General features: G+C 36.9%; 1 protein-coding gene across 1 annotated transcript in view; it reads left to right on the forward strand.

The window, feature by feature from the left end:
* The first annotated feature begins 1,550 nt into the window (after nt 1-1,550).
* Nucleotides 1,551-11,449, forward strand: part of LOC113225400 — a 10,559-nt gene continuing 660 nt past the window's right edge. Inside the window, exons 1-3 of the mRNA XM_026457705.1 lie at nt 1,551-1,635; nt 1,754-1,867; nt 8,976-9,169. Of these exons, the coding sequence (XP_026313490.1) occupies nt 1,566-1,635; nt 1,754-1,867; nt 8,976-9,169 (378 nt within the window). The 5' untranslated portion in view covers nt 1,551-1,565. The remainder of the gene's footprint in view (nt 1,636-1,753; nt 1,868-8,975; nt 9,170-11,449) is intronic.

Raw genomic sequence — 11,449 nt, forward strand, 5'->3', positions numbered from 1 at the left:
AACTATTCTGCGAAATCACTAGTGTGACAACTGCGCTTGGTTTTTCCAGCCCGAATTCAAAACAACTGACGGGTGTCGTCAATTATTTCACTTTAAATCGACCAGTTTAACTTGAGCCTTGGTATAATGGACGAATATTGCAAAATTACATATATTATCTAATATTTAATTACCGATGAAATGTGATTCCGTTTATTTTGTAATTAGATGTTTTGCTGTTTTTTCCCACACCACCGAATTCAACAACCCAATTGTTATAGAGATATTATCTTTATTACAATAAATACAGAATATTTTTGGAATATATGGAGACGTACACACAGGTCAGTTGTTGGCGCTGTACTATTTCTGTTTTGTAATTTGTGATTTCAGCGCAAACGAGAGTTGATATTTAAAAGTGACATAAGGCCCATTTACCTGATGAGTTGCCACGAATGGATGGTCCTTATTTCGTCTCTATTTCTGGTTATATACTCGATGTCTATATTGGTTTCTTTTGGTTTAGGCTGTATAACCAATCTGAAAATATCAGATTACAGAAAAAGTTGCCTATCTATTATGATATATCAATATTGATAATTATTTTTAAGTCTGTTTTTGGAGTATTTCTTTGTATAGACTTTAGATTATCCACATGCACGTATTGTATTTATGTTTTATCTTTGTCTAGATATCAAATATGATTGATAATAATTGTAAATCATTGGGCAAGATAATATTAGCAGGTTCCGCGTCGTGCTTAGTTTTTATGTGATACAATATTTTTATAAGAACTTGCTTAACCAGTCTGTATGCCTAATTTGTTTTTTTTTTTTTGCGTTTTGGAGGGATGCACGGAAGGAATCTCCTCGCAATAATGTTCGCATCGTATTCCTAGAACGTCTGGCGTACCCAATCAGCGTGTACCTTACGTCGACTGGCTAATCCTTTAATCACGATGGCAAACATATCACAGGCACAAAAATGTCAACCTATTTGCTGATACAACATTGCTTAACGTGTGTCTTTATCTAGAACGCAACATATGACGCAGTTTAGATCAAGAAATACGAAATTTCCCAAAGTAACCACCATTTACGGGGGATTTGCAGCACCGACACACCCTAACGGGCTACGCTTATGCTAACCCTATGAGTTGTGGACAGCCTGTGTGTTAGTGGTGGACATTTTCTGTTCATGCAGCCTTCCGCCAGATTTTCTGCGATCAGTAAAACCAAGACCCTTCCATTGTTAAGACCCTTTCATTGTTTTTTTTGTTCCATGGTTTATACAGTATCTCTTAGCTGCTGGAAAGCGAAATTGTTGAAGGGAAATGGTATACGTTCGCCTTGAAGATGCTTGCTTTTTCACTCTGATGTTAAAGATATCCAGATTGCATAGTGCGCGAAGAACAGAATCCGATTGAGTATTTCCTCTTCAACCGCTCGAACAATTAAACTGTATTTGGAACCCTAATAATTTCGGCGAAATGTCACGTACGATGATAATACCAAACTAATTCGCTGGTAAGAAATCGCCCTGATTGCAAATTAGTCAGTACTGCTAGAGAATTGACAGCAAGCATAATGTTGACTAAAGTTTTTTTCCTTTTTGTTGTGTTTGCAGCTGCAAATGCTCAGACTGATATCAGCAGGTGTAAGATATTTTTGTTGACAACTCTTTCAATTTTGCAATTTCAATGAATGACTGTCTGAAGAATTTGTTTCCACAAACGAAATGCATTTTGTATTTAAAATTGTAATGCTTGTTGTAGGCATAGTAAATTCAGGGGAACTTCCCGATTTCGTTGAGGTGGTGGGCTGCACATCAACTCCTTGCTTGTTACCTCAGCTTGAATATGCTGAGATTAACATGAGATTCCGAGCACGTGAGTATCTTTTTAAGGCGAGTCGCTGGCGGGGCAGCGGGAAAAACGGTTTTTCTAAATCAAAAGGTTTATGTATTCACTATTAAATGAATCTTATAAAAACATACGATACCTACACATTAAGGATACTGTAAAGATGTGAATCGTTGCACAATAGGATGTACCTACTTTACACGATCATATAAAATCATGAAAACAGACTAAAATTAAAGTCTACAACTTATTAATTTATGTTCAACGAATTATTAATTTATGAATAAAATATTTAACTTAGCACATAATTTGTATCTGGACATATGGTTTTCAACTGAAGTATTTATTAAATTCATATTCATCCCAAAACTTGAAATTTGCCCAGTGGTTTAACGATACGCCGCGCCGCCCGTTCCGTCAGTCGCCATCGGGCGTTTGTCAATCTGTGTCAAATTTTCGTCGCTTGTTCTTATTTATTTCACATACACATTAATTTTAAATTTATTCGCGTTAAAATATCTTTTTTTTTTTATAAAATATAAGTGCGCTTTTGACCTCCATCTCACCTTATGGAAAGTGACGATGAGGTCAACGATGGTGCATGCACACCTAAACAAGTTATAGGTAACGTTCAGGGAACAAGTCTGCAGGCGGGGAATTCCGCTCCATAGCCGGTCGCCACATGAATGTGGAAGCGTAACTCTTCGTGCGAATCTTTGGAATATCCACAACATAGGGGTGGAACCGAAGCCTACGTCTAGTGGTGATGGATAGGGGAAGGCGGAATTAAATCGTGTAGTTCCATCGCACACTCTTTGTGACATTCTGTAAAATTATCGACAAGCAGGCCACTTTACGGCGGTGATCAAGGCTCTGCAGCTTGGCCTACACTAATTCCGAGTCACCTATAAACCTCTTGACACGTTTGTCAATTGAATCCAAAGTGGTCAGTTGATATGTAGCAGAGCCATCTTAAAAGGTGGCAGTGGTACTCCATGCACGACCGGACTTGTGCTTGGTACAGCTGAAGCAACTGTCCCGGTGTAAAGTAACACCTCACCTTGGAAAGGGGATCCTTTTCTTGCTTCATTTTCATATCTTGCTATAATGACATCAAGTGACAAACAAGTTGTGTCTGCTAAACTACATGTCAATCCATAACAGTTGCAGTGTCACTTAAAGCCTTAAATCGCCCAGATCTGAGGGACACTACCACTACGCATGTCACCCTGGGACATAAAATTGACAAGTGCCATGTGCCTGTAATTTCAAAATTGCAACGCATTAATGTTCACATTACTGCTTGGCGACAGAAATAGGTAAGATGGAGAACTTCAATCGGCGAACTCTTTCACAAGGAGCTCTAATTCTTCTTATCGATGGTGTCCACTGTAATGCTTGCCAGCGTAGTGAAAACATTTGCCAATTGGCATAAGGTACTCGTAAGGGACCGATTGTTGCCCAAGGTACGCTAGACCGGGGAGGGGGGAGGTTCCTGGCCACTTCAATTGACGGTACGGTTTGGTATTGATCAGAGAACAGTAAATACAATAGAAGTGGTTAGTTACGTGACCTCCTCATCGTAATCCTACCTTTTTATCGCATTTTCTCCGGTTCCTGGCCACTCGTTTTTAAATTTTGAATGGTTCTTTAATAATTCCTTTGCCTCGCTATTCTGATTTTGTTTCTTTCCATCGCCACTCCCTGCCCGATCGCAGTAGCGAACACCTCTTCTCGTTAATTTTTTGAACTGTTTACCAGTTACCAAAAATCTCTTGTACGTAAATGTTTATCATTTTAAAGAGCACAAATATTAATAAAACGGGAATAATATTTATAAAACTGGATTTATTACCACTATTTCTTTACCCTTATGAATTTTGAACTTAAACTACTAAGCAAGATGTATTTAGGTTGCGGAGGCTGACGAGGCTACTACTCTCTTGGCTACATTACAATCCACAGAACATTCCAGGCAGTACCAGCAGCGGCACACGCTCTTTCAGTTAGCGTCTGACGCGTACCAACTATAGGTTTCGAAAGATCTATCTGAGATCAGTCCTCCATTTTCGCTTTGTATGGTATGGTTGTGTCTTTCTTTGGTGCAAATTCTGTATAATCCTAGAAAAATGTCTTATTAATACATTTTAAATATTTTGTTTATTGAATAATTTTTTTTTACAAGAAACGAAGTTTATACCCCAGCAATATGGTCGCTTCTTTTTTTGAGAACTAAATGAATAACTCCAATTCGTCGTCGTTCGCTGTTAACCGCTAGATGGCAGTACATTGATTGAAATTTCAATGTAATATCGAAACGTCGTAACGTAACTAGCTTGATAATAGGTATATTGAAGTTTCAACGTCAACAGGGATAAGTATAAATTGTATTAACAATCCAGAATTTGTTATTTCTTTTTAAATTTGAAACTACGACCAATCAATTTCAAGATTTTGTAGTGTTTCAAATTGAGAATGGGTGAGTTTTGGCGACAGCGATTCTCATAGTAATCGAGGCTTGAGGCACTTCCATTGTTTTTTTTTCTTCCGTGGTACTGCTCTATTGTTATTGTAATTTAGCAAACAAGAAACAAGTAGTTGCTATGTAGCGATTTGTTTACTACATACGATGCAGAAAAGAAGTTGTTATAATAATGCCGACAGGTTATATGAAAGTTTGCTTTGGCGAACATAATTTCCATCTATTGTAGTGTACAATAAGGGCAAAATAAAAGAATTAACCATGCTGCTACGTTTGTACAATCGAGTACAAGGCAATTTTAAAATTATACCACGAATTTTTACTGTTTTGTTACTGTGAAAGTTTTAAATACAATTAAAGTAATAACTAATAAATGTGTGTTTTATGTGTGCGAGTATGCGTGGGTGTTGAAATGTATGTAACTTCAACTTCAATTAGTCTACGTGATTGTATTTAATACGTGACCATCTCAAGCTTGTGGTCTTTTTATAGGTATGCATATATTTAGATGTAAGAGCTCGTCAAGAAAATGTTCAGTAACTCCTTAAACATAATAATACGGGTTGTATGTGCTCGGAAACACAGTCACATCACGGGCAGGGAATTCCGTTCCTGGACAGCGTGTATAATAAAAGTTGACTATGAACAAGAGCGGCCCTGGTATACTGCCCTGCGGTGCTCTATTATTATAATTCATTATGCTGATGACCTAGAAGGTGTATGTATTTCCAAAATTCGTGTTATTGGTAATGGCAGATTCAATTTTTCACTTTAAGCTAAGGCGTCCAAAGCCCAAAGCCGTGCATTTTGCTGGTAATATAAGTGTGAAATTTCTATATCAAGTGATATCGCCTCTACGCAGTTCCCCGCAACTCCGTGATTACTTATAAGTAGTGTTGAAACGAATATCATATTTGGCCTCTGGCTGAATATCGAGTATATTTGGCAAGCAGCGTGACGAATGGCCGAATATTCGAATAAACTATTCGACCTTATTAACTCACATACGAAAATGTCACGAAAAATACCACTTATTAACTTTACTTATGATATGTAAATAATTTTGTACAATGAATTAAATAGGTACTTAAATTTTCAGTTTTTTAAAACATTAAGATTTAATGAAGAAAGTACTTGTTTATTTATTTCAATTTGATTAACTTTCAAAAACTTAATTTTGTTCTGGTTTGCAAATAATAAGTATTTGTTTGGTTTTCTTAGTGTTTATTTAGTCGTGAGTAAACTATATAGGTTATAAGTAGGTACTTTTCATTTGATATGTTACTTTTATGATCTCTTAGAAAAATAAATTATGTTAGATGTAATCGCACACCTTTAACGTAAGCGTTTGGCGGCACGCACCGCCGATCGCCTGTACTTTAGTGCATTACAATAAGTCGTATAGATCGGGCGCATTCATAACATTGCTTAACATTTAACATAACATAATTTTAACTATTTTGAGCAATAAAGTTTATAAACTTAAACCGTGTTTCCACGATCAACAACAACAATCACCACTACTCCGAACATTGGTCCTTCGAGCCGGACGTTTTCGTTACATTTTGTTCAATGTTTTAGATAAAGTAGCGAAAAATTGCGCCTTCGCAAACTTACAATGTATGTTCATGATTCATATTAGTTATATGATAATTTATATGTTTTCTCTTATTTCTTCCTGCTGTTTTTAGGTACTTACCCGAATAGCAAAAATCAGGGCGAATAACACGAATACCAAATAATAGTTGCATATTCGTTACAGTAACTCTATAACTTGGACCTTTAACGTTTTCAAGGCAACAGTGAATAAGCATTATATATGTGTGCATGCTACATCGTCGACCTCATCGTCACTTGTAGAACACACAGATGTAGGTGAAATGCGCACTTATTTCTTTATTAAAAGAAAACTCTACTTATAAGAGACTTTTAAAAAAAATTAATATGTAGTTTGAGGAATGGTTTTAAGCCATATTTGTTGTAAACCAGTGCTCTCACGATCTTTTCCAAGATAGGATGTTCTATTTTTTTTACGATATCAAGTAACGGGACGAACAAGTCGTGCGCCAGGTTTTTTTTTTCAACTGCTCCCCGAGACATGACAAGACTCATGTACCCTTCAAAACTGGCACGCATTGATGCTCACTTTACTACTGGGCGGCAGAAATAGATAAGGAGGTATTACTTTCATGGACGAACTTTATCACAATAATTTGCTACCGTTTTAGTTACTGTTGAAATTTGAAAAAGCTGCCCGCTACTAAAGCTCTCGTCTAAGTTGTGTCATATAGCCAGTGCCTCTACCACTTGTTTAGTGTGAGGGATGTGGCTAGCGACTGCGTAAATTACTTCACAATTTTTACTCAATTCGACTATTTGTATTGTATGTCTGTTACGCGATTAATCCAGTATTTCGATGATTCTTTTCTATTGGAAAGAGGGTACCTCAGTGTTGGTCCCATTTAAATTACAAAAAAATATTCCACCTATGACGGTGGCAAATTAGGAGATGAATCCAGTTTCGCACATTTTCCAGGTAACCGATTTCAATACAACTTGACACTTAAGATACCATCCCACATATACGGCAGATTCATATTTTCATTTGACAGTAAGAATCCAATTTTCTTGAATCCTTATTAATATTGATTGAACAAAGAAACTGGCCAATAAAGTTTAAGGACAAAAAGGATTCAATGTGTCTAGATCGTTTTTGTTATATCCTAATTAGTTCATTACAGTAACAGGAAAAATACCAAAAAGACCCAAAACATGAAAGAATTTATACTGCCGAGGAGTACATAAATGTTATTAACAGTGCCAAAAAGAAAAACCCGATACAAGTATACGTACAGAATGGAAAAAAAGATTTTTCGAGTACAAGAAACTTAGAGAAGAAAATCGGTAAGCTGGAAGGTCTTTGCGAATAAGAATAAAACGAACTGGCTGAAAACAAAAGAAATCTTACTGCAGAAGGGAAAAGAAAGTGTTGTTTATATGAAGACTACCTTAAATGAAGCGGGATTTCAAGAACTTAATATCGAAAAGAAGTCTAAAGGAAAAATTCTGACGATATCTGAAAACGACTTAACTACTGTGGCCGAATGGAAAAGAAATACCCCAAATAAAACTGGACGATTTACAATCGATGTTTAATTTGATTCCCAAAGATTGTCTGGATTTTTATAAGTCGCTTCGAGGGAATGCCAGTTTGTGGATGACATCGATAGGTTTGGGGGCTCACTTGATTTTGTAATTGAAAATCAAGAAGCCGAATATGCAACAAATGAGACGGATAGAGTTTGATTAATCGTTATATTTACAAAATATTAGCAATTTATGATATTTCAAACTGATTACTGTTGTTATTGAAAAACTGGTCTCAGAATAAGTAAAACATTAATTATAAGATCCGTTCTGTTATATTAGTAAGAGGAATAATTGAAACGTTTAAAATAAACAAGAATGTTTATACAATATTCATAGTTTTGTTCAAGATAAATACCAAAGAGTAATAATTTTAATAAATGGATCTATACTGTGAAACGAAATTATGAGCTACTACAATTAAACATATAATTTATCGAAAAGGATCCAAAGCTATATTTTCCTAAATATCTCATAAAATACTAAACTATTCAAAACAAAGCATGCATAATATAAAAACATAGGCAAGTACCTCTAGAGTTACATGAATATATAAATTTTCAAAATAAAACAAGAGTGGGAAAACATTTTCAAACTTCAAACTACCGTATTCTAAAAATTGACTGGATGTAGATTGGGTTTTTTTTGCTTAACTACGGCCAACTGGCACAACTGTCCGTAATCTCATGGTAGAGGCACTGGTCTCCAATTTAACGTCCAGTTCCAGTCAGTCAAGTGACGTAGATTGTAGCATCATCCTGGATGGCGGCAACCCACACTACGCCTACTACCACGTGAGACAAAAAAACAATGGCCTTCAGCCTCGATTACTATGAGAATCGCTGTCGCCAAAACTCACCCATTCTTAATTTGAAACACTACAAAATCTTGATACTGATTGGTCGTAGTTTCAAATTTAAAAAGAAATAACCTATTCTGGTTTGTGAATATAATATAATCTTTACCCTGTTGGCATATCCTTGAAAGTTCAATATCACCAATACCTATTATTGCAAGTTACAACGTTTTGATGTTATATTGAAATTTCAATCAATGTACTGCCATCTAGCGATTAATTGCTGAACGACGTCGAATTGAAGTTATTTAGTTTCCAAAAAAAGAAGTGAGCGTATTGCAGGAGATAAGCTTTACTTTCGTTTCTTGTAACAAAAAAAAAATATTAAAATAAGACGTACCGATAATATAGAAAAGGGTTAATATTTTTGGTGCGGTTATCATTTTTGCACTCCAAAACAGCACAATAAAGCTTTTTTCTAGGATTTTAGAGAATTTGCACGAAAGAATGACACAACCATACCATACAAAGCGAAAATGGAGGACTGAGATCGGATTGGTCTTTCGAGACCACATATAGTTGGCACGCGTCAGACGCTAACTAACCACTTCTACTGTATTTATTGTTCTGTGCCTCCTACCTACTCCAGAGCGCACTTGCATCAGTTTGTCCAACCATTAGAGCTATAATTTTATTTATTTCTATTTCAGCCTACACAATGGTCTCGATGCGAACCCTAGCAACTTATTACTTGCATGTTGGACCCACACTTGTGCCTGTCCCTTACGACTTGGCCGAGAACTCTTTCACCTGCAATTTCCTCACTGGCGCTAATTGCCCAGTACTTCAGGGAGAAGTTTTGTCCTATCGGCTACGGATATTTATGGAATCGTTCCTGCCAGTGGTAAGTTTGTGGCCTAGCCTTAGTGAGAAGAAAGAAAAGTCTAGGTTCACATAAATTTATTAACAAGTAGAAAATGAAGATACAAGTAGATAATAAAGAACTATCAGTATGAAACACTCCCTACTAAATAGTCCAGACACTTACCCCAAGAAGGAATATACGTAATCTAACAATAACATAATAATAATAACGCACACATTTATAGCCCCGTACTAGGGAAAACCCCTATCGCGGGTGCAATGGACACACACATTAGACATCCGCAAATTACACCCAAACTCACGAAATAAATAAATGTCGGCCATTCAGATGTTTCTCTAGGCCCGTGAATCGAACCCGGGACCTCTGCGTGGCAGACCAGCATAGTAACCGCTCGGCGACGGAAGCAGTCCATGATTGGTTCCACTACCTTATGACGGATTTTCATATCTTAGTTCTAGTTCAGACATAGCCGGAGTGGACGTTACTGGTTTTACGGGCTGCAAAAGAAACTCGTTATGGCATCACTTTTCTAATTTGATAATAAATGTTACAAAATAATCACTTCACTGCCTTAATTTCTACGGACAAGAAACGCGGTTCAGTCCTAGTGACCACGACGTCGTGATCGTACTGGCGAACTGACTTCGCAAAAGTCTAGCAATACTGGCGGGGTACGATAGCCAGTAACGTTTTGATCGTTCAAGTATTGCTAGATATTAACTGACTGCACTATATGAAATTATTGATCAACATTCTGACTGCATTCTTCGAAACTGACACTGGCCCAAGCAAAGTGACCGCCATTAACCTTCGTATACCCGCGCGTTGGTCTCTCAGACCGACGATTATCGTTTGCTGTGTTTTTTCTGAAACGGGAAAATGTTAAAGCTTTGGGCTCACTGCTAGCTGCATGGTTCGTGGCTAACTTCATTTTAGCTTAACAGGACTATTCGTGCATACAACACGTGTACCCGTACCGTACCCGTACACCGACTGTATAGGTGTCACAGTTTTAGGTAATTAATATTTTTAGTAATTCCTATAGATATGTATTATTTTTAATTATAGTTGAGTTTACATTATGTATTATATTTGTAAATTATTTTAAGTTATATTTTATTACCTATTACAAATATGAGGAACGCATGAGAAGGGTTTAGGAAGAGGATGACTCCGATTCCAACTATGAGAGTGAAAATAACAGTGACTATCAGGAACATAGGAGCGCAGCAAGTAAGAAATGATACAGAGCAGGAGATAGTTTTCAAAGTGAGGAGAAGTTTCTAGACTACTACCTAGGCCAAGATACTCCAATAAATTGTAATAAAAATGCTTCACCGATGACAAGAAGAAGTATTTTTGAGCAAGATATATTTTTGTATGCAACATGCTATTTAGTTTATGGATTTTAAAATTTTATATATTACTATTTGACATTTGAGAGTTTATTTTATTTTGATACTATAAAAAGTATATTTTTGTTCAGGTTTTTGAGGCTCCTAGGAATATTGTAACTTACCTATGGCTGTAATTAAACACTGCTTATCTCTAATTAAAAAAAATAGTTGTCTATAAAACTGTGTTGGATATTATATTACATCCTATCTAATATAAAAAAATAATCCCGTCTAATATAAAACTAAATTATATGATAATATTTTACAAAACAACATTCTAAAATGGATCTAGCACTTTTGGTCTCATAGACCGTGTGCAAAATTTGGCGCGGCTATACGAAGGTTAAGGAAATAATAAGAACAACAGTAAAGTAACGTGTCACTGTTATAGATAAACAGGTTGCCCAGTAAGGGTGATTACACACGGCTTCTTTTAGCAACGATTGCATCGCTACACTTACGAATTATAGACGTCCGACAAGCAGCGCTCAATAGCATTATCTGACGGGCCTTCACCAGCTCTAAGATACCGGCAGTTCTCGAGCCCACTGGCATCTGTCGCAGTGAAGGTAAGAGGCCTGACGGTATGCCTGTCAGTCCATGGCAACTAGGGAGACAGCTAGTGTGGGACCTGTCGCATGTGCAAAAGGCTCAAATACGCCAACCTTGCCAAGTGGTACAGCTTTGTGCCTTTTGCGGTTTAAGCCGTGGGTCCCTGGGGACCGCAGGCGAAACTTCTAGCGTACGAGCTGTCGGATCGTCTCTTGGAAGCCTCTGGTAATCACAAGGCTGGCAGCTATTTCCGCCAAAGAATAAGTTTAGCAATTCAAAGGGGAAATGTTGCTAGCCTTTTGGGCACGACCGTCCAGGATACGGTCCTCAACGAAATTTTCTATTTATA

This window comes from Hyposmocoma kahamanoa, unplaced genomic scaffold (genome assembly GCF_003589595.1).
Source record: "Hyposmocoma kahamanoa isolate Upper Pololo Valley unplaced genomic scaffold, ASM358959v1 160, whole genome shotgun sequence".
NCBI classification, from domain to species: Eukaryota; Metazoa; Arthropoda; class Insecta; order Lepidoptera; family Cosmopterigidae; genus Hyposmocoma; species Hyposmocoma kahamanoa.